A 24,258-nucleotide genomic window follows, 5' to 3' on the forward strand; every position below is an offset into this window, starting at 1 on the left:
TTCCTTTACCTTAATTCATAAATGCAAGAGATCAATTACTTGAGCTCCATTTACACCCTTATTTCGGTTAGAATGCAATACATTGTCTTCCACGTGATTAGCGCGTCCACATCTGTGGCTACATCTTCCAAACAGGTCCAGGCACTGTTTACTTTTACGTGAGGTGCAGTTCTGCAACAAATCTTTATTTTTCGCGGAATGCTGAGTCCTTCTTGGCTCATTTTTAGTTTAAGGACTATGCATACCGTGCATTATCACTGCATGTATACAAATGGATCCGCTCCCATCGCACCAGTTGCAACAAATTTCACATTTAGGCTCGCAGGGCTACAGCGTCCTGATTGGTTGACGCACGTACCGGCTGCAACTGGCGCGCATGCGTGGACGTTTCGATTTTTACCCTTTCTACCGGCGTCGCGCAGGAACCACCGGTGTGCGTCAGTTCCCTTCCATAAACGCTCATCTTTGCTCGCCAGCTGGATGAAGAATAAAGGAAATAAAAAGACAGGAACAATTAATTAGAACGTAAAAGGAAAATGAAAAAGCGAAGAAAGAAAAGAATGAAAGAAAGGGACAGCTTAAAGCTGGTCGACAGAAAGGGAGAGCAGAAAGCGTCGGGATGCATGAACTGCATGACGCGAGGACAGTTTTCTGCCCCATTAGCTTCGCGCCTTGATGATGCGGGCTCATTGTTAAAAAAATTGAGAGCAAGGCCCCTCGAGATATCGCGTTTTTTGAGGGGTATAGTGAGATGGCGGGAAAGACGCCGCAGGCGATATCCTTGCGCTGTGCGCCTAAAGATAGCACATGGCTTTATTGCATGCATTTTGCTCCTCTTTCTTTTCTTCGGCATGGGGAGCGACACTTGTTTCATTTGGATATATGCTGCTTTATATAGCCACATTCAGCCATTTGTTAATTCTATGCTTTGCAGAATGCCTTTGCTGACGGAAGGAGTTGCGGGCCGCGAAAGTTTCGTTTATTCGTTTCTGTGTAATATCAGGTCAGTTTAGCCTTTACCGAGCCCACTTGAATGAAGTCACATATGATACAATGTGCTCACTGACTCCGCAGTATCAGTGGACGCGGAGTCTTCACGGGCAGTTCAACTGTTGCGAAATGCGAGAGCTGCACTGTACGCGGTGTGTTTTAGAGGGCCACTGCTCAGTGTGCCTCGTTTAGCTTATAGCGCGTAATAATAAGGCAGTTTGTCACCTTGATAGTATTTTGTTTTACAACTGTAGGGTGACGCGGGCCAGGAGCCCGCCGGCGCGGCCGACCACCGTGGAGCTGCAGCCGCTGGTGCGGGGAGCGCTGTCCTCCGCTGGGGACCACATGCCCCACAAGGGGCACAGCGGCGTCAACCAGCTGGGAGGCGTGTACGTCAACGGCCGGCCGCTGCCGGACTCGACGCGCCAGAAGATCGTCGAGCTGGCCCACTCCGGAGCCAGGCCGTGCGACATCTCGCGCATCCTGCAGGTCTCCAACGGATGCGTATCCAAGATACTCGGAAGGTGAGTGCCGCTTATCTCCATGCACGCGTGCCGGTTACTGAGACGCGCTCTGCGTGCAGGTATTACGAGACCGGCTCGATCCGGCCCAGGGCCATCGGCGGCAGCAAGCCTCGGGTGGCCACGCCCCCCGTGGTGGGCAAGATCGCCGAGTACAAGCGCGAGTGCCCCTCCATCTTCGCCTGGGAGATACGGGACCGGCTCCTCTCCGAAGGGGTCTGCAACAATGACAACATCCCCAGTGTATGTATACCCTTTTGCACATATCCCCCCCCCCCCCCCGTGTTTGTGTGCGTGTGTGTTCAAAATGTTCACCGAATCTCTGTAGGGTAGTGTCAAAAATAATTTCAGACTTTATAAGGGTAAGAAGTAGCTATAAATGTATATAGTATATGGTGTCCCAGCTAACTTGGACCAAGATTTTCAAGATTTTAAAAAATGCGTTTAGCACAGTGAAACCAATTCAGAGCTATTCAGGGTCGCCTATGCTAACCTCCAGTGTTTTTTCGTTCACTAAAGGTAATTAATTAGTGAAGACTAATTAGCTATTTTTGTAATTATTGGCTTGAGGGAAAAAGTGTCAGTGCAAATGTTGTAGATCTTCTCGAAAAACAGGTAGCTACGTTGTTTACATCAAACTAGCGTTTATACAAAATTATATTTTTACCAGCCGAAAACGACGCCTGGTGCCAAAAAAATAAAAAATAAACAAGAGAAAAAAAGCTTCCTAGTGACTGCGGCGTCACTTCGAAGCCTCTAGTCGCACCCGAGAACAAAATCTTTTTTTCTGGGTTGTGCTCTCTATACGATGAAGCATGGTTGTACGCACTTAAAATAACAGCTGGTCACGTGACATTTTTTTTAAGCCCTATAAATAGGGCGGCGTAAGTCGTAGCGCCATGGAAACAACGTAGCTACCTGTTTTTCGAGATCTACAATTTTTGCATTGACACTTTTTCTCTCAAGCCAATAATTACAAAAATATCTAATTAGTCCTCACTAATTAATTAACTTCAGTGAACGAAAAAACACTGGAGGTTAGCAGAGGTCCTGGCTACGTTTCCGAAAATGCGAATGCACCAACTCGCCCAATTCAGCATTCGTGAACGAAAAATACTGGAGGTTAGCATATAGGCGACTCTGAACAGCTCTGAATTGGTTTCACTGTGCTATGGGCTAACAATATGTTTTTTTTTAAATCTTGGTCCAAGTCGTTATCAAACAATGTCGTTATCACACAGATATAGATACAGAAACATGCCTATTCGGTCACAAACAAGCATAACCCCGAACGACGGCGCGCAAGCCTACGCAGAAGCACGAACGGGTTCTTTCCAGTTCGCAGCGACCGCTCGCGTGCCTCTCGCCGCGAAGATTTGCTTGCGGCGAACACCGATCGAAACAACGGACACAGCCACCGCACAGCCATCGCCGCTGCTCGCTTCTGGAGTTCGGTGGCTCCCTGTGTGCTTGCTCTCTGATTTCCCCGTCGTCTCCGGGACATGTCGCGCCGCGTTGCAGTTGGCGCGCTCAGCGCACCCTCGTGGAAATTCCAAAGCCACGCGCACGCACTCTACGATCGTTCACGGCTTATAGGTCGTGTGTCTTCCCGGGCGGCGACGGCGGCTCGAGAGGGGTGGGGTTCGGGGACGGAGGGGGAAGAGGTTGTCGAAAACAATGGGCCGACGACTCTTTTCGTTGCAAATCCGATTGAGAGGACTGCTCGCCATCTCTGCGAGACGGCGCCGCGGGGTTGTTCGCCGAGGCGTCCTTCGAGTCCCTGTAGCCTGTATAACTGATGCGTGCTCATGAATAAAAGAGGAGAACGAAAAAAAAAAATGATAAAGCTAGAGCATAGCCGAGAACAAAGCCTTCGACCTTCTAAAGAGAAAGCAAAAGTCAGGTGACTCACTCATTATATCCCCGTGCCTTTCCATGCGTGGGGTTATGTAAGCTCCTTCAAGACTGTAACAATAAGCTAAGTTGCACACATTGGAAAACGCAACATATAAGTTACGAGATTTATAAAGACAAGTTTTGCAGCTCATTGTGGGTCGCTCGGCAAGAATAGTAAATATGGACGCGAAAAGCAAGTAGCGCGCTATTGTTCTGCGTATAGTGTATGCACTGCATATAGTTACAGTGAACGCTTGCTTGTGACATCGGGGCCACCGCAACAGCATGAACTGAGCTTGGTTAGCTAATTTTAAATCCACTGGACACAAGAAAGAAAAAAGAAAGGTTATTCGGTAAGCTCATAAGAGTGCGGAGAAGTGCCAACAATGAAGTGTTAGTTTCATTCTATTACAACGAGTGCCGATGTGAATATATTACGCAAACATGCGCAGAATCGCTCGAAACAGTTACGCTCTCAGCGCTCGACGCATGCATGAGACCCCTCATCCATGCCTTTCTCGCTTAGCGCCAGATCAATGAAAGCAGGAAGAATGCCTACGCAGAGAGAGAGAGAGAAGGAGCGAAAGATGCAAGAGTCGGGGAGGCCGGAGTAGTAAGCTGCACGTATATCGCCGCCGCGGAACCGTGTCAGCAGCGCGTTTATGGCGTTACGAAATGGCCCCTTCTCCCGGGAAGAACGCCGCGCCCATTTGTCGTTCACGAATCGTACATGGTGCGGAATTGCATGGTTGCATCATCCTGTATACGTGCACGGCTGCGACAGAGAGAGCGCCACGCGGTCACAGAGCTCCTTCTTCTCCTTGAGGTTCGTTCCGTTCGCATGTTCCTGCTGAGACTGCCTGCATTATCACTTCACCCAAAAACGTTGCAGCATTGCGGAGAGTATCACTCAACGCTGCAGCCGCGCTCGGGAGGCTGTGCTCGTGAAAACGTTCCGCATGAGTGGACACCTGGAAGGCAAATAGAACGCGCTTTGATGCTGAGCCATCTAAAAACGCTTTACGAACGCTTAGGTCAAATACGAATCCATCTGATATGTGGCTCTCTTCTGACTTGTGCTGGAAATTCCACATGCTTCTATACCGAAACTATCGTAAAAAAACAAAAAAACAAAATGCAGGGGCCGTCATTAAGGACTGCGTGGTAGTGGTGGGCTGTTATCCAGAACTGTATGCCATGGTATAATGGTCAACCTCTCACCGCACGGACAGAATCGGGCATCGACCTTTCGGCGGAGTGGAAGCCCTATAGTGCTAGAGATGTGAAAAAGAAAACGCACGCGGAAACGACGCACGCAACACGTCAGCTAAACCAACTATAATTGCCACAAAAAGACATGGCTTTCTTGCCTTTTAATTTACTTCGTTTATTGCATTCTGGTTCGAGAACTATGAAGAACAGTTGTGGGATTATTATTATTATTATTATTATTATTATTATTATTATTATTATTATTATTATTATTATTATTATTATTATTATTATTATTATTATTATTATTATTATTACAATAGACGGCTTGGCCGTTTTACGTGAAGCGGTACTCAATACGGTCAGGATTTTCTACACACTTGAAAAGCTCCCATTATTCCAATTTGGTTATGTAAAATTGCTGGATTCCTCATTTCATGGAGACTTAAAGTGGTTCGGGGAGGTATTGAATTCAGGACCAGCGCATGTCCGTGCCTATTGTCCCATAACTTACGACGTTCTATAATGCCAGCTGCTAAATAATTAAGCAAGTAAATCATGCGGGACACCTCAGCAACAGTGCATTAAATAATTGTTTTCTGAGAGACTGGTTGTGCGTCCAAAAGCAGGCAATGAAAGAATGCTTTCTCTCTCCGTGCACTTCCTGGACCTGTGCGCAGGTGTCGTCCATCAACCGGGTGCTGCGCAACCTGGCTGCCCAGAAAGAGCAGCAGCAACACCACCAGCACCAGCAGCAGACGCAACACCACCACCACCAGGCAGCGGCAGCGGCGGCGGCTGCCGCAGCAGCCGCAGCCGCTGTGCACGGCGGTGGGTGCCCGGAATCCGTGTACGACAAGCTGCGAATGCTCAACGGGCAGCCGTGGCCCTGGTACCCGGCCAGCGCAGCGCCGCCACCCCCGCTGTCCGCGGCAGCCGCCGGAGGACCCGCCCTGGCCCCTCCGAGCCCTCTGGCAGGGGCGCTCACGCCCTCCGCGCTGGCCGCGGCCGCAAGCCCCACTGCGCACGATGCCAAGAAAGGTGAGTCCGCCCTATTCTCGTTCAAGCTTTCTGCTGTAAATGAATAGTGCAAATGTCAACCCTTTATCTCCGTGACATTCTATGACTTTTGAATCATCCTTCTGCGGGCGGTCACAACTTGCATGCAGACCGAGACTACAAGGTAAGCGTACCACAACCATTGCGGTCTGGACACAAGAACGCATGCGCAGAGCCGCCTCGAAGACTTTCACTCAGATTTTAACCACCCTCCCGCTCAGTCATTCGCGCCGGCCTACAGATCGGAAATTCCGTCTAAATACGGCGGCCATAGCTGGCATACGTAGACGCGCCTCGAAGACTTGCGTTAAGCTGAATCAACGCCACACACATACGAGACCGCATCATTACTATATAGCCAGCTTTAAGTTTTCATTGTAATTAAATTTCGCAGTGACAACTAGCTGTCCTTTGGAGAGGGCAGATTTAGCGGCTGGAAGGGTGGGGGGGGGGGGGGGGGGGGGGTGAGAGGCGCTTTAGCGCCCCTCCCCCGAAACGAGAAATGGCACATAGAAAAATTTTGCTGAAGCCCATTTTTGCAACAAAAAAAGTAAAATAAAAAATAAATGGTTCAAATGGGATCGTCCCCAACCGTCCCCTCCAAGTACGACCCGTAAATTTAATCTGCCCTTGATTTGCAGAATACAAAAGAATGATTCTAAGAAAACATTTTTTTTTTTCGGTTTTCAAGCGTACAACCCGTCCTATCGTCACTCCGCTCTATAGCATGTCAATCAATGGTTTCACCCTTTGCATACATCTGTATACCAGTTCAGAACTTTATGCGGCAACGAGTCAAGTCCGGAACGATCTCTCCCGAACTCCGAGGTCAGTCGGCTGCCACATCGCTTGCTTCTTGCAGCGTTCAAAGGGTCAGCTCAGACCTGCTGAAAACTGGAGCCACTTGATCTTGCATACACCATTTGCGAAACTTCCCGTGGCCCTATTCAAATTTGGCGGTCTGATAGGCCAAAAATTCGGATGTTAGCAGATCGCCTCACCACCCGTGTTCAATCACATCAGCTGGTTCGAGCTATACTAACTCCGAGGTGCACGACCAGTGGAACAGATGTAGTAAAAAAAATACATAGAGAGTTAGTTACGGGCTTAAGCAAGCAAATAATTCGGCTTCATGAACATTCCAATGAAAAAATTACCACCTTTCCGTAATCGAGAGTAATAGACTTATTGCAAGGATGAAATGGTTGTAGCGTGTCGTTGGCATGCAGGGTGAGCAGTCTTCTGCTGTGGCGCATAGTATCTCGCAAAGCGGTCGCTTGGCATTGAAATGTAGAGCGATGCAGGAGAGAATGCGAAAGGAGGAAAGGCCATGAATTGACGCCGCGGCACAGTGACAGGCTGAGTGTATGGAACCGTGGCGCCATCCCTATAGGGGACGGTGTGGAAGCTATTGTTCCGTGCACCGCACCTCTTTACCCTGGAGCGCCGGAGAAATCGTCATTTCGTTCGGTTCCCGGATGATCCTGTTTCAGTGCCTGCAGCATATTGGCTCTATAGGTTTTGGCTCGACGCCCTTATTTATTTTAGAAAAATCTGACATTTCCGAGCCAGCTCGTCTCCTTCAGTGGTGACACGCAGAGCTTGTTGTATGCAGCTAATAAATCCATGAAAGGTGAGGCAAGGAGGTGGCGAATGTAGGAGGGGGAGAGGAGAGGGAGTAGGTATGGAAAGGGGAGGGGAGGAGGGGGCTTTTTAAAACCTATGTTGAGTCATGCTACCGGCAGGCGGCGCATTTTTTCTTTGTTTCGTAAGTATCGGCACACTTGTTCTGCGGACACCTGAACCGCGCCGTAAGGGAAGGGAGGAACGTGGGAGTGAAAGCGGAAAGAGGGAAAGTGGAAGAGTGACATATTTTTGAGCTGGAATTCAGTTCAAAAGCACGTCACTTTTCCCTGTGTCCAAGGCGCCAGGGTACATTTAGAAGCTGAAGGCCGTCACTATTATAATGAGCCCAGTTTTTAAGTGATCTATAATCGCCAGTGTGGTTAGAAACTTCAAAAGCCAAATCTATATGCATTTGTATACAAGCTCGTTGCGTCGACTAATAGACAATTCACATTCATAAAACGGCGTCTGTCGCATTCTTTATGCATCAAAGAAAGACGCCGTTTGTGTATTTGATAATATCGGGTTCGATCCCGACCGCCGGCTGCTGCTGCGTTTCGATGGAGGCGAAATGGTTGTTGTGGCTGTAGGAAGAAGGAAAAGAAAATGCACGGGCCTGCTACTGGCTCTGTAGCTGAGCCACCTCCGCTGCCTCGTGCAGACAGAAGAGAAAATACTGAGGAAAGAAAAGAAAAGGGGGAGAAAGATGCGCGCCGCAACAACGGCCGTCGTCCACCACCGAAGCGGTGGCGGGTGCAATGACGGCCTACCTACAACAGATAAGGGAGGGGAGATTGTGAAGGGTGGCTGCTCCTGGCCGGGCTGGGACTGGTAGGTCAACGCAGCTTGCGGCGGGGTCCAGTCTGCCACCGAATTATTATTATTGTTATTATTATTATTATTATTGAAAATATTTTTCCGGCAATACCTAGTGCAAGAACGTTGATATATATTAATGCATAGCAGGAAAGCCAACTATGAGAGCTTTCAGACGCAGGTCTTCAACGTTCAAACCGCGCTGTCGAATAAAAAGAAATTAAAACGAAACTCACCTTTCATCTTGGTGGCCTTCAAATTCGCAATTATATAATAAAATATTGATTAGTTAATTATAGTAAATTAATCTCCTCCCTTGCGCAGTAAAGTCCACCTGCATAGACGAGACGTATCTCTCATGCATAGTTTTTAGTATAAAAGTTCGTAAAGGGCAAGGAAAACGTTGTCGCACCTGTAGCCATTTATTTATATTAAATATTCTTCTTTTATTGAATACTAATCGTACCACTTCAGTTGTTTTTCAATTTATTTCAGCAACACAAATTCCTAATTAATAAGTTATATCAGTTAAAGTTGGATCATGTACTCAAATTCTTAAACATCCACTGAACTCTGGCCAATCCCCCACTGTGGGTATGTGCCATATGCACAGAGAAGAGAAGAAGAAGAAGAAGAAGGTCTATAATAGCCCATCAGAGGTCTGCGCCATATTAGTCGTCCCAGGTCTGGAATGCGGAGAGATGTCCTTTTAATGATTTATGTTATGTATGTGCGTCCAATTTTAGAGTTCGGTTCAGTCTTGTTTTCTGGATCAGCAGCTTATAAAATTCGACCGCTTGTTCTTTTGGAGCGAGAAGCGCTTCGTTTGTGTATGGGACTTCCAAAATTTGTTGCCAACAATGTGCTCTACCTTGAAGCCCGGATTCCACCCTTGATATATAGATTACAAATTCTAACCGTTCAGACGTACTTAAGGATATATGAATCAGAGTTTCACCGATCTATGTCTATTTTTTGCTGTCAACCGACCTCCTTTTTCGGTGTCCATTGGTCTAAATTTCACACCCCGCAGGTTGTTATGGTCAAAAATTTGCTGGACCCCTTAAATGTTTCCCTTCCTAGTATTCTACCCATACAAACCATCGGTTCATCTATTAAAATTGTCTTTGACGACATATTCCCGAATAATGCTAAAAACTTATCATCCGTTATTCTAAACGGATTATTAGAAGATCATTTAAGAAGTCTTTCTGCTAGTTTAGTTGTAGCTACTGACGCATCTCAAAGTAATGAAAAGGCGGGAGTGGGTATATATTGTCCACATTTAGACTGGTCTTTTTCTGTCCGGCTTCCGGACTTCACCCCAATTTTTGAGGCGGAGTTTCTGGCGGTGGTACTCGCTCTACGTAAATTAGACTCCTCTTTTTCTAAAGTGGCAGTAATTTCCGACTCTCTATCCTTGTGTTCATCTCTCTCTTCGTCGGTGGATTCTGCAATAGTAAAAACCTTTGTCTCCCTGATCCCAAAACATTTGAAAATTGTACATATGGTATGGGTACCAGGCCACAGCAATGTGGATTTAAATGAATATGCTGACAATTTAGCAAAAGAGTCCCTTAATGGCCCCGTATTATCTATCCTTCCGGCGACCGCGTACATCACCGCAGCGAGGTTTCGAAGAAACGTTCTATTAAATATGAAAAACGGACATCTTTTAAGATCTGAGGACTACCTGCATCTAAATTATTCTTGGAATAGAAAATTATGTCATTCACGGCAACTTGAGATTTCACTAACAAGGCTGCGATGCCGCATCCCACCTTTAAATTTCTATCTTCACAGGTCTGGTTTGGCACTGTCTCCCGTCTGCGCATTTTGCGGTGAACAAGAAACATTAGATCACTTTTTATTGCTTTGCCGCCGCTTTACTACGCTGAGAAAAGAGTTGATGGAAAGGCCATTGCAACAGCTGGGCCTTAGTTTAAGCAGCCCGACATTGTTATCATTTGGCGCCACCATCCTTGGGCACAGTCACAGGTCTATTTTTACCGCCATGCAAAATTTTTTACTGCACTCAAATCGTTTTCCTTGCTAAATATTTAAACATCACTTGTCCTACAAATATAGTGTCAATCTCCCGTGAGTGTTACCACTTTTCATATTATATTTCACTTATTTCCCATTTTGTTTCGTTTCCTCTACCCCTCAAATTATTATTAATATATATATATATATTTCTTTTTATGCAAGTATATTAAAAAAAAAAAAAAAAAAATTCTTTGCTACCCAATTCTTGGCCGATCCCCCTCTGTGGGTATGTGCCATAAGTTATTTGGACAACAACAACAACAACATCAGAGGTTGACATGATCTAAAAAGCGAAGACAATGGCTTGGCTGAAGAAGCGCATACGTGGTATCCTGATGGACATCACCGGCGTCCTCTACGAGAACGGAGAACGCAAGGCAATTGAGGGATCTATCGAAGCGATCAAAATACTCCGTGCTGCGGACATTCCATTCCGTTTCATCACGAACGAGACGCAAAAGACGAGGGAGCAGCTGGACACATTCCTCCGACGGCTTGGATACGACATCTACGAGAAGGAGATCATCATGTGCGTTCCAGCTGCGAAGAAGTTCATCCATGACCTCAATTATCGGCCATTCTTGCTGGTCCATCCTAACGTCGAGTCTGAGTTCTACGAGTGCGACCAGAGCCAGCCAAACTGCGTCGTCATGGGAGATGCGGCGAGCAACTTCACGTACGAGAACCTCAACCAGGCGTTCCACGTTCTCGTCGAGAATAACGATTCGGTCCTCATCTGCCTCGGCAAGGGGAAGTTTTATCGGGAACGCGGCGAAATGGTCATGGATGTGGGGCCTTTTGCAGCTGCTCTCGAGTTTGCGGCCGAGAGGCAAGCCATCGTGATTGGCAAGCCGGGAGAGCAGTTCTTCCGGCTGGCCCTGGAGGATCTCAAGTTGCGGGCAGACGAAGTCGTCATGGTGGGTGACGACATAGTCGGCGACGTCGGTGGGGCACAGAGCGTCGGAATGCGTGGCGTGCTCGTGCGCACCGGCAGATATCGACGTTCCGACGAAAGCCACCCCACTATCAAGCCGGATGGCATTGTGGGCAACTTGAAAGAAGCCGTCGAACGGATTATCGCAATGGAGCGACCTTACAGACCAGCTCAGCCTCAGTGACTGGAAATATATGTAGTCGACTGCGTTAGGTATATTGCAACTCTCCACTGATTTATATAAATGGAGCTTCAGGTGGAAGCTTCATGGCTTGTCTTTCATGTATTGACAAAGTCAAGAGCATGCCCAGGCCAGATATTCAGCCCGTCTGTATGGCTTTAAATTTGTTCGCCTGGGGATTTTCATCGTCTGCGTAAAGTCACCACTCGCCCTTTCCAGGGCACGGATATCTGTCGCACAGTGCCAGTAATACACTGAAGTCACCATGAATCTGGGACCCCAATGCATTTCTTATACGAGTGCGGTCAATGTTTGCTCTTACAAAACGTTCTTTTGCTTCTTTTTTTTTTTCTTTGTTACAAATTAAACAGCTTGGTATTGGCTACTTGGTGTGGTATCATGTTGAAGATAGTGTGAAGACAGGATGTGAAACGAGACACACAGCTCGAGCATTTAAAACAAGAGTGCACGTGAAATAGATTATCTGTTCGGTGCACTTGCAATAAAATATATGGCGTATAGTTAGCTTAAAAGTACATGTCTGGAAAATGGTGCCATAAAGCAAAAATTATCAGCAATGCATGACGCTGTGGTAGTACATGGTGTCGAATGATGAAATAGTTAAAGAATTAGTAGCAACAATTAGGTGCAAGGGGAAAAAAATTCCGAGAGCACTGTGGAATTTGCACTGTAGAAATTCTAAAGGCTAAGCTTTGCTGGTGCACACGGTGTATGTTTGCTCTCAATATCATTATCAACTAATTGCACCGTAATTATCATTGCTAATTGTCATCATCCCTAATTGCAGCGTCACTGTCATCGCTACTATCATCACGGTACACAAGGATAATTTTAATGTGCTTTTCAAAATGCGCCCAGCATGCGTCAGTTCTCTTTCTGCTTTTATTCCTAACATTAAAAAATAGGCGCTAGCTATTCACGCAATCACCGCGTTCTAATAACAGCGCAACGTGAGCATCTTTCGGCGGAGCTGGAATGCATGGCGTTTAATATTTTGTTTTTTTTTTTTTTTCTTTCCGTGCGTTGAAATCTTTGAAGTTTGTCCCGCCACACATGCGTCGTTACATAGTTACATATAGGTTTCAGATGTGCACAAAAAACACGTGTTATTATTACTTTTTTTCTGCGCCAGCCTCCGTGCACTCGAGTTTTTTGCACCCCTGGAAGCTGATATTGCGGTCATATATGTCTACGTTAATACCCGTGACAAATTCACGCGTCACTGTAACGAGATCACACTTCCGGAAACGCTTAAAAGCATGGAAGCATATAGCAGAAATACCCTTTATTGAACACTATACCTGAAGCTCATAAGGAGCAACAGAGCGTCTAAAACGCCGCGCTTTCGGATCACAGTGTTTCGCGGCATGCGGGCGCGGGGACAACGAACAGGTGATGGCGCCGATCGAACCTCGGCCGATCTGGGCAATCAATGATCAAAAGCGGTGCACCACCGTCCAGGTGACCGGAGCAGCCGCGATCGAAGACGCGGACACCACGGTCGCTCATACACTGTAGCTTCGTCGCGTGCTCGCATTTTGGTATATCGCGCATGCGATATAGAGTGCGGCGGCTTGTCGAGAATGCCGGCGAGCGCGTGCGCTTGAGCGCGCCTGGTGTATATGTGTATATATATTTGGATGGCGCGCAGCCAAGCCTAATTGGGCGCAGTCCAAGCGTGCGCCAATTAGCTGAACGCTCGAACGCCTGCATGAACGGTGAGCGCAGCCGGTCGGCGGCGCAGCACGTTAACTTCATTTTTTTTTTTTTTTCCTGTTGTGTTGTTGACACTGTATCCTTTTCTCAGCTCGTTGCCTTGCCGCGAACCCTGCACGAAAATGATGCACTAGAGTATACATATGTCGCGGCCTATTTTCTTCTTATACGCCGCGCTTTGTATTTCTACACCATTCTGTATTTTGGTCGATTGACGCCACCATCTATGGCCCCATGAAGGCGAAGACAGTCGTAACTTGTGAAGAAAACGGACTGTGCGCAGACTCGTGTAATGACTTGTTAGCCATGCATGTGTTTTCAGGACCGATGACAAGTATTTCAAGGGCCACTCATTTAGCTCTGTCATCTGTCTCTATCCACGTCTTACTCGTGGGAAGAGGCAATGCGCTCACGAGTCATGACTTGCGAATGCTGTCATATCTGTCCGCATGTAGATTTCAGCCCGCATGCAAATTTCCTGAAGATAGATGTACATACTGTTTTTGTTGTAAGTTCAGATAAGACGTTTTCGAAAGAAATTGCTTCCTGCAACGCGTAATATCGGTATTTTTTTCTCTCTTTTTAATAATGTGGAGCCACTTTGCACGCTTGATCTCCTATATCCTTCAATGCCGATACTTATACAGTGCTGTATAATCGTGGTCTTCACATCTTTGTGTTAGAACTCCAATCCGGAAAGTTGCAGCAGCTTACAAGAGATTAAGGAATAACTACTGAAGACGCGCGAAACAACCGCGTCAAGGCCCGCCCGCTCAAGAGGGCGCTGTTAAAAGAAGACACATCATATTGAGCACCGCTTTTCGATCATCTTCCACCAGTGCGCACAGCATACTCTCTGTATACCTCTTCTGCATACACATCCACCGAGCTGGAGACTCTCTGCGAAGCTGCAGCTGCCGGCATTGCGCATGCCTGCACTCGCGCAAGGCATATGCCTCCATCCGTGCACCCTTTCACACGCACAGGCCCCCCTACACGCGTCCTGCATGTAATACGTATTCAGCGCTGTTCGTGTTCAAAGGCTTAATAGAATGGCGGCGCGTTGCACGCGCGGGCGGCGCGCGCATGCATGCAGCGATCTCCTTTCGCCGCTGCTCAAATCCACGGCGCGGAAAATGCGCCTGCGCTCGCTTGTTTGTATATATACGGGTATATATATGCAAAGAGTCCCAAATGCATGCATGAGAGCGCGTATATATACGTGAATGCGAGCGTTTAGCATACTTATCGAGGCCTATATGCACGCACAAACAGACACGCTGGAGCAGCTCGCTGCTTTGTTTGGGGGCGGTGCGGGCATAGCGCGCGACGTCATGCATAGATGGAGGCGTCGTCGTCGTCGTTGTCGGATCTCCGTCCCTCTCCTCACTACCTCCATTCCTCCTCTCCTGCCTCCGCTTCAACCTTCGCTGTCCGCGTGTTCTAAACGAATCGCTGCGAGGCATTTACTTCGATACGATCGATTCTCGAGGAGCACATTTATATACAAGCCTCCCTGCTCGCATCGGCCGCCTCCTTCACCTCCCTCGTCTTTTCTTCTCCTCTTTCATTCCATCTGCGCTATGGTGTAGTTGGAAGAGCCGGGAGTGCCGTAGTTACTGAGCTGTATGCAGCTGTCGCGGCCCGTGAATGTAAACAATATATGATGAAGCAGTTCAAACGAATGTGATTTTGAGACTGGATAGTTGTTGAAGACCTCAAGGGCTCATTTTCATTTTGGCTTCTGCCGAATACGTTTGCAACACGCTTCCGTTCATCACGCGCATGCCCTCTATATATAAGGTGCAAGAAACGCATTTTTGATGCACGTCAAAACTTCATGTGTAATGACGAAAGGTGCTTAAAATTCGCATGTATACTCATCCGCTTAATTATTAATGCGTCAGTGTTAGTTAAGGCTTCGATTTAGAGAGAAACCCGGCTTCGTCCGGAGGCGGCTTTATGTTAGCAAACCTACGCCATGCGCTATGAAGTAAACGATTTTGCATGAAGATATATTTGATGTTTCAGCCGGGATTCAAACCCACTATCTTTGGGTCACAACCATACTATATATAAGCCACGTATAGGCACGTTGACTTGGCTGAGAGATATAGAAGGGGGTGATGTGTGTGTGATGTCTTAATTGAAGGTTAATGTGATAATGTGGACAACCTGAATAATGATTTCGGATAATTGTAAACCGCTGAAGAGAGCCATCAACGCTATCGCGTCGCACCCTTTAGGCGGAGCTCAGGTGTCCTCTACGTTTTAAGGTACAGTTCCGGGTCATGTAAATTAGTTTGTACGTATGGAAATCGCGGCATGTAAGGAAACAGCCGTGGGTGATTGAGACTAGCTGCTATAAAGCAACACACGCTTGCGAGGGCTGCGATGGCTGCAAGTATAGACGAAACGGCGAAAGACCGCGCGTGGTCCATAGAACACTGTAGGAGTGGTATGTATAGACATCTTTCTCAAAGCTGCGTGTCCCTTCCGTCGTTCCCTTTCGCCGTGGCTTGTTCTTCCTGAATTCCGCGAAGAGGAGCGCAGCAGCAGTGATCGAACACGGAGGAAAAAAAGAACCCACCGCGGGCGCGCGCGCAAATGCCGCTCGAGTCCGCAGCCAGGCGGAAGGAGCGCGTTGAAGACGCGATCGTATATTCGTCCCTCTGGAGGAGGAGCGCGAGCTATATTCCTTGTCATGCGTGCACCCGCGTAGAGTTGCTTTTAAAGCTTTTTTTTTTTTTTTTTTAAAGAATTCTGTAACATGGACGCATAGGTCAAATGCTATTCCACATTCGGTCTTTGTTCATGAATTCCATGGTGCAGAGCAGAATCTAGATTTATACAGCTCACACGGACAACAGAGATACAAGTGGTGCCTCGCAACTGCATTGCATGCAGGGCGCATTCTATGTCTGCCTGCACGACGGATTTAACATGGATTCGAGACAAAGAAGAGGCAAATATAAGAAATAAAGACAAATGCGCCACATTGTGAGCATCACGTACCAACAATATAAGGCCACTATACAGAAAAACATCCCCGTTTTGCAAAGTCAAGTATTGGTAACAGCTGCCCAGTTCACGTGCACCTCCGGCAGTGCTGCGCGCGCATGTGTCAGTTTGTTGATGCACTTGGAGAATTTATTGTCGGACATCTTAATTATAGTGAGCAGCGAAGTCTTCATTTCCTTCCTTATTTATTATTATTTTTTACTGCCTAACTCTACCAGGTAGATTCTCCATGTCAATAAGGCTGCATATAATGGCAAGTACAGAGGACTCAGTGACGTCGTCACTTCGAGATCATGTGATCACATTTTAGCCGATTGAGCTTGGATACGTTTTTAGATGGCTGTCTGTGGTTGGCTAGTGTTCGCTATAGACGGTCAACAGATGGCGCCAGTTGCTAATATCCAGGGAAGCAGAGTATGTATGCGATATGATTTTGAGATTTAAGTTATTCACTACAGTTTCGCTCGTGCATGCTGCATGCTAACAGCTGTTTCAGACGGCGAATGAGTTTTATAACTGCGAATCGGGAAAGCGGGTGGCGCTTGGTGTTTATAATTTCCAAAGTATGTCTATATAGTTTGCGCTATGCCATATATATTTGCTTTAGTGAATACCCAACTGCAACGCATTTTTACTGTTCTGCAGCAAGTAACAGAGCGACATTTTTCACGCAGACAGTTTACCAGCGAGTTAAGCACCGGTTGTGCACGTCCGTGATGCATGGCAGAGAACGTCCACTCGTGCTTCACTTCATCCACCTTTCCTCTGCCGACAACGAACTTTGCGCTCAGAGCCCCTATCTTCGTGAAGTTCCAGAAATTCAAATGGAAGGACTCTGACTCCATAGATGAATTTCAGCCGCCGGTCAGCTGTGGAATACGAGGCCGTGCCGCGAATACTGGGCGTCTGGAAAGTGCCGCAAATATTCCCCACTCGCGACGACACTCCGACGAGGTTCGCTCTCTTTAGAGAGCTGTCTACAGAGATTCGGCTCTGATGCGTACGCATTTCTGCCATAGACGCATCAGGAGGGCAAAGTCTCCTCATTCGTTGTTACTGTGCCGTACCGATCGCCGAGGGACCGTGTAGGAGGGCATGCTGTTTTTCGTTCCCTCTTGTTTTCGGGGTGTCGTACAGATGCCCTGAGTGCTGGCATCGTACGCACACACCCTACATAGTGAGCGTGTGTCCGCATCGTTACGAAATCCGCGCGAGAGGGTATAGTGCTGATTAAGATGTCTTGCAAGCAGCTCGCACTGTTCCACGTGCGTGCCTTGCCAAGCATCCGACAAGACCGCACAAAGAAAGAAAGAAAGAAAGAAAGAAAGAAAGAAAGAAAGAAAGAAAGAAAGAAAGAAAGAAAGAAAGAAAGAAAGAAAGAAAGAAAGAAAGAAAGAAAGAAAGAAAGAAAGAAAGAAAGAAAGAAAGAAAGAAAGAAATAGCGCTTAAAAAAAGAAACAGAAAGAAGGACTCCCTGTATTGCTTTCGCTTTCCATCTCCTTAATGTTTGTCTGCTTTTTGCTAATTGTAATTCCATGTGTGCTTTATTTGTCCGCTGTATTGTTATCAGTCCCACGGCACGACATCTGTGCACGCATTTTATACTTGCTGCATGTGCACTGACCGCGCGAGCAGTATGCGGCGCTTCTTTCCTATCAAATGACCCAGGAAACGTGGGACACAGAAATTTGCGCGGCGGAAGGTATGCATGAGCTCAGGGATTCGGAAGTGGGAGAGATGGGGAGAGCTAGGCGTATAGGGCAAGCAGGGAAGAGGGTTCATATTGTATAGCTGGCGCCATGAATGCATGTGCAAAGGTGACCGAATCTGGGCCCACGCTAAAGACGTGGAGGGGTGGGGGCATCTGCAGCAAAGTTGTCATCATCCACTACTCTCTTAGGAAAAAGAAGGAGGGGTGAGGGAGGGAAGGGGGCAGTTGAGTGTAGCATATATCAGCTACAGCGGGGCTCGAGAGACAAGTCGCGCGAGGGTTTCCTCATCACACAGTCAGTCTATACGAGCTCTGTTCGCTTGCACGCCTCCTTTAGCTTCCGGTGCTTATTTCCCGTTCTTGTATTTCAAACTCTCGTCGTAACACTATAAGCGCCTGGGGAAAGTAGGGAATCGGAGGCACGGGCGAGTGGATGGTGTGGAGGGGATGCGCGCTGCCTTTCGCCGCGTTGCTTCGCGTCGGCGCGGACCGCGGCAACGAGGGAGAGGTGGCGTGGAAAAAGGAGAGGGGTTGAGGAAGAGAAAGCGAAGCCAGCGGGAACGAAAGAGCGGGGAACCCTGGCGCTCCAACTTGTATCGATTTAACGACCAGGTTCCCAAACCCTTTAGCCCTTGTAACGACCAAATTAGGATAATCCTGTTTGCGCCCAGGAGCCCGGGAAAGGGCCGCGAGAGAGCCCCCGCCGCCGCGGGTGCACTGCGCTGCGTGATGCACAGTGGTGTTGCGAGGGGGGTGGAAAAGGGATTGCGACGAAGTCCTTCGGGACGTTCCACGCCCAGACCACCAGCCGGGGAGGCTGAGCGGCGGAGTCGTTTGCCACCGGGCGCGTTTCGTTTACAGTGCACACATACACACACAAAGAACACGCAGAACCCGCGTCTGCCTTTTCCCCAGAGCGCGCTGTTCGCGTCTGTAGGCAACGAGCCACGGGCGCCGACGCCGAGGTTGCGGACACGCCACCACCGTTCGCGTTGTGGTATTGTGCGCGCGTGTGTACTTGAGGCTATTTTTCCCGGGTCTCTAGAGGCTGGCTACGGGAAAGGCGCTGTTTGAGCAAGAAGGTTTTGATCCGTGCTTGCTGGCTCTTGTGCGGTCGTCCATTTGAGAGGCTTGGCTTTTTCTGTTTAATTTTTGTGTCACGATCTGCCAGCGGAAACGGGACAAAAATCTTTGAGGATACATAGTCTAGGACGTCTATACCGTATCCCCCTGCGTATACACTGAGATCGAGCTGCTAAGTGAAGCCGAACAGCCGGAAGATCACGGGTGTCTTAATTGAGCTCGTCTTTATACTTAATTATTTTCTTTCTGTTGATGACCAAATACATTTTTTAGCATCCACGTCAGATTTTTCTAGATCCACTCTCGTGCCCGCACAACTGACCTGGGTTTAAGGTCACGTGACTTAACGATATAATAGAGCACCTGTCAGGAAACAGCCGCGAGATAATGATACCATAGTCGAAATCAAGAACAAAAAAATTACATGGACAAGGCAATAGGCACGTAGCTGGCCACTGATGATGATTTCATCATAAATGTGCGGTGAATGAAAGTATGGCCGCATAATACGTAGGCTTTATATATTTCCGCTCAGGTACACCACATTGGGAATAGGCTAACATAAACGCTATGTTGCTAGTCAGCGCCTGTGTTGTGTTCCGCTCCGTCCTGTGTTAGCATTGTTCCCAAAATTATTGTAAACCATTAAGCCCAACTCTACACTCTTCTTAGTTTCATGTATCGGTAATTTCATATATATAAAAATGGAAATACATTAACTGCTGTGTAACCTAGAAAGCAAGAATAAATTGCGTCCATGTTCGTGGCATCATTTTTGCCGCGACGTGCCGCTTGCCGGTGTGCTCCGCGGCAATAGATCGCTCTTCTTTACGCGTGGCTACGCTTGACCTGTTTCTCATCGAAGTCGCGGGGGATTATGCTTTGTAACCAGCCGCTGTCTATTAAGACACCAAATACTGTTACTAGCACACTACAAGCGAAACAGTATCATTAAACATTTTCGCGGGATAATTTTGTTCTGTAACGCTTAGGCTGCTAAGCGAGTGAAGCACGCCCTGCAGAGCAGCTGTCGGGCTTCGGTTAGACTTCACCGCATCACAGCAAGGTGGTCCTGGAAAAACGACTACAAGAAACCGAATGATGCCACCCTCAAGCCACGGCCACTCGAAGCAGCTTTGCTCAAACATATACTTCACGTTTAAAACATGGCGCGGACTTACAGCGCTAGTACTATCAGCCGGGCCCCAAAGCCCGTGCCCAAAGTTTTCAGTGCAATGAGGAGAAGCACCAATGGCAGGGGCGCAGCGTGCTGCTTGATATATTGAATAATGTACCGCATACGAAATCGATAAAGGCGAACTGTGGTGCTAGTCTTTTTGTATGGTATTGTTAAGATGATACTATAGCTGTACGTTATATATATTGCTACTAAGGGAGCTCCTACAATGAGGATAAGAGCAGAGCAGGGGCGCGGTAGTGCTTCGACAATCCCAAGTACAATCGAGGGAAGTGCATTTATGCGTTAGTATATAACACCCAGTGTAATGGACGCTTAGGTGTATAATTTTCTCTTCATTATTTCATAATACTATAATAATACGGTAGTTAAAAAGTCGCTCGGCTGGATTACCACCTGCGATAGGTGTTCATTTCCTATAACTTCGTGCAACTGGAATCAACAGCGATAAATTGTGTACCAGAAAGTCGCGTGGCATTCTTAAAGAAACACATAAGATAGCTATATCGGAAGAATTGTTGCAGCTTACTAGCCTGCCTTTCGAAATGCTTACCGTATGAGGCCCGTTGAGCCTTCCGAGAAATCGATGTGTTGCCGGCATGGAGAAAAAAAAAATGAAATGAAAGGAGTCGATGCTCGTGGCTTAGCGGAGTGCGTTATATTCGCGGCTCATCGGAGCCGCCCGCAGAGTGCCGCTTTCTTGGAATCGACTTTTGGCGAAATCGACCGCTGTTCTTCCGCCTTGCGCTTCTACGACGGCTGCTCGATCAGCACGGCTAATTGCCGCGCAAGGCGTGAAAAGCCGCAGGGAACCTCTTCACTACTTCCTTCCTCTCCAGTGAGAGGAGAGAGAGCGCAGAAACAAGGGAATCGCCGAAAGGACTCTGGCTAAAGTGAGGGTCGCTTCTAGGCGCAGAAATGAGATGGCGCCACTTGTCCAACATCTGCTCTTCTCGCTGCGGTGCCGTGTTCTCAATTTTTTTGTTTTATGCGGCGTTTTGCCATATACTTGTTCCAGGTGTATCGTATAGTTTTGTCAGGAAGTCTGTTCTCACATTCCTCTGTGTAAGATATGTGTGCATCTATCTGTACTATCAGGTCATGGCGCCGTTGAATAAGCTTGAGTTGCTTTAATCTTGAGAGTAGGTCGTACCAGCCACTGTATCGTGGTCGAGGCACCCTAACTTAGGACTAATTTAGGACTGCTTCGATACGCCATCTGTTGCACTCCACGCTTACTATGGAAGCGGTCCTCTGAGCATGGGATATGTCACTTCATTGTCCTGATGTTCTTTTTTTTTTTTCTTAGAGTAAAAGTACTCGGTAGTGTATTTGAACGGTTCACAACGCTCAGGTATGCTTCACCGCATAACAATGTTGACCTGTTCAGGACGGCGGTGCGCGAGCTTTGAAGACTACAGGACAAGCGATGGGGGTGTGAATGGAAACTGTGAAACGCATATCGGAGGATCAAGCCCTAAAGCTAGTGGTTCCTGTGTTGTGGTGACACTAAACGCGCGGCCAGCCGCCTTGCTTGGGTCATTTGAGGCATGCGGAAAAACCTGCTTGCAGAAGCTTGGATAAAGTTATTTGTACGCTAAGCGCTAACTTCATGTAACTTCTTGAAAGTTACCGTTTACAATGAAGTTGGCACTGTTATAATACGAGGCCCCATGATGCGTTCGACCTGCTTCGTTATAAATTGATATGATGGGAACCACTTCTATTGTGACCTTCAAAGGGGCAAAATGGCTCTTGTCGTGCGTGATAGAGCTTTCATATGCCGTTGTTAGAAGCTCCCTGCGTGCGATTAAGATGAACTAAAGAAATGCAAACTTATCGCGGAGGCGTCGGGCATGATCTCGTAAAAGAAAAGGTAAAAGTCAACGTCACAAGGAAACTATATGGTATCGAGAATGCGCGGTAATGGTGCTACTTAACCTTAGTTCGCAGAAGTATTGTGGTGGAGCAATATTTGGATGGATTTGAAAAGAGGGTGTTGGGTTGGCCAGCAATAGCAGTCTCATAATTAGAAAAGCTGTCATTGACCTTAGAAATTAAAATAACTGGCTCTAACGCCATCTTAGGAGATCTCAGTATTTGTTTCTTCTTAAGACACCAGATCAGCTTTCCGTATCACACACGGTGTGTGAATGAAGCTGGCTGAAAGGACGTCTTTCAGCAAGGGCGACTGCTGAAGTTGCGCTCGAATGCGCTTAGTAATGTTTGATTTCTGACACAGAAGACAACGCAGCAATCCCACTTGCTAGCCTAATACCGGTCAATCAGCCCCTGCAAGCTGTTTATTATGATACCAAAGCCTGAGAAGTCCGCTACTTGATTTCGTTTGCCTAGGTATGCCACAGCGTTGTAAGTGTGTACACCCCCCTGGAATTTATAGTGTGCCTGCTGCTGCAGATCGATGCTGTGAGAAAAGAAGAAGAAGAAGCCTCTGTATATGGCCATATGCGCTGGTTGCCTTTCCCTTTCGAAAATCTGACTGCAAAAACAAAACAAAAACACGCCTGGATTGTCCAGCGTATTACACCACGTTCTTCCCGACCGTCAGCGGTGTCCCAGTGGTTCCGTGAATTATCAGCTGTCTTTCATTGAACGACGTACCATAGTACAGAACGGTTAAGGCAGCAGCAGCAGCGACGATGACGAGTTGTGGTCTCTATGAAGCCATAGTCCGGAAACCGCACGCGAAAACATGTGGAAGCGCGTTTTCACGTGTTCGCGCTCTTTTACCACAGCCTGATCCCCCTGTCCCATTCCCTTAGCGCCGGCCTTCTCGCAGCGGGGAGCAGAGAAGGCGGAGGCGCGAATGTGGCGACGCATGATTCAATTACAGCTCATTGGCGGGTCCACCCCGGCGCTTAATGGGATTCGTTAGAGGGGGGCACAGACCAAACTTGATTACGCGGCCCCGCCGATGATCCGCCGACCTGTTTCGCGCCGTCTCTGCTACTCTGCCCGTGTTCGTTCTCATCTTAGTTTTACTTATTTATTTTTTGCTTTTCCTCCTCCCGCTGCTGTCCACGTGCGCAAAGGGTCCTTCCAGGGCTAGGTGTGGCGCGGGTGATGACGATGTCGGTGGGTACGTTGCCTGAGGGGTCGGCTCCTGGGCCACGCATCGTTGAACACGGCAGCCGAGAAAGTATAATACGCGTAACGAACGCCGTGTCGACCGGGCCACGCGAGAGTCCTCCGGCCGCTCGCTAGAGTCGGTCGCTTTTGTTTCGAGCATGATGATCGTGCATCGAACTATACGTGCGTATGTACGAGCGGCCGAGTGATATTCGCGCACGCCTTTTCAGATTTGGTCGATAGTAAGACAAACGCGCGTGCCGTGGCGTTGACCTTGGACACGCTACCGACGTACATGTCAAGGACATTCCATGTGTGCCTTAAATACACGTTTCTCACGTGACAACGTTAAGCGCAGAAAATATTGGGTATAACAAAATAGATTTCGGCTGTATTTACTGGTTGCGTAATATGAAAACGTTCTTCATCGTTTTCTGGAAACGGAAGTAAAGTAAAGAAAGAATAAAGAATTATTCTTTTTTTACTTTACTTCCGTTTCCAGAAAACGATGAAGAACGTTTTCATTTTCTTTACTTCCGTTTCCAGAAAACGATGAAGAACGTTTTCATATTACGCAACCAGTAAATACAGCCGAAAGGTATTTTGCTATACCCAATATTTTTTCTCTTAACATATCTTTTAAGAGGTGAACGGCGAAAGCCTATACTCTTCCCCCTCTTATCATTCGCCTTTTTCTCTTGCCTCTTCTTTACCTATTTCTCTTTCCTTCTTTCTCTTGGCCTCTCATTTTAGTCATTACTATTCCTTACTAAGCATATTTAGTCATTTCTAATGAATTGTAGTCGTTACAAGTTGTCGTTAAAAATATTGGTTATTTGTAGTTATTAGTAGTCATTACAAGTCATCAGTAGTCATTTAGTAATTACTACTCGTTCCTAAGCATTTTTAGTCATTTCTAATGGATTGTAATCGTTACCAGCCATCGTTAGGCATAGCGGTCATTTGCAGTTATTAGTAGTCATTACAAGTCCTTAGTATAGTCATTTTAGTAATTGCTACTCATTACTAAGAATTCTAGTCATTTATAATTAAATGTAGTCGCTACAAGTTCTCGTTAGACATATTGGTCATTACAAGTCATTAGTAGCCATTTTAGTCATTCTAATCAATTGT

At 47.3% G+C, this 24,258-nt stretch overlaps 1 protein-coding gene and 1 pseudogene across 2 annotated transcripts in view; both read left to right on the forward strand.

Annotated features, from left to right (window-relative positions):
* Window positions 1–1,335: 1,335 nt before the first annotated feature.
* Window positions 1,336–24,258, forward strand: part of LOC146190464 (paired box protein Pax-6-like) — a 36,395-nt gene continuing 13,472 nt past the window's right edge. Inside the window, exons 1-4 of one of the 2 annotated variants that reach the window (XM_084600893.1) lie at window positions 1,336–1,514; window positions 1,574–1,754; window positions 5,300–5,660; window positions 15,139–15,144. In XM_084600893.1, the coding sequence (XP_084457019.1) occupies window positions 1,336–1,514; window positions 1,574–1,754; window positions 5,300–5,660; window positions 15,139–15,144 (727 nt within the window). The remainder of the gene's footprint in view (window positions 1,515–1,573; window positions 1,755–5,299; window positions 5,661–15,138; window positions 15,145–24,258) is intronic. The other variant, XM_084600892.1, reaches the window with a different exon arrangement.
* On the forward strand, window positions 10,469–11,287 carry LOC146190465 (phospholysine phosphohistidine inorganic pyrophosphate phosphatase pseudogene; annotated as a pseudogene).

This window comes from Amblyomma maculatum, chromosome 4, assembly GCF_055883805.1.
Source record: "Amblyomma maculatum isolate TAMU_Amacu chromosome 4, ASM5588380v1, whole genome shotgun sequence".
NCBI classification, from domain to species: Eukaryota; Metazoa; Arthropoda; class Arachnida; order Ixodida; family Ixodidae; genus Amblyomma; species Amblyomma maculatum.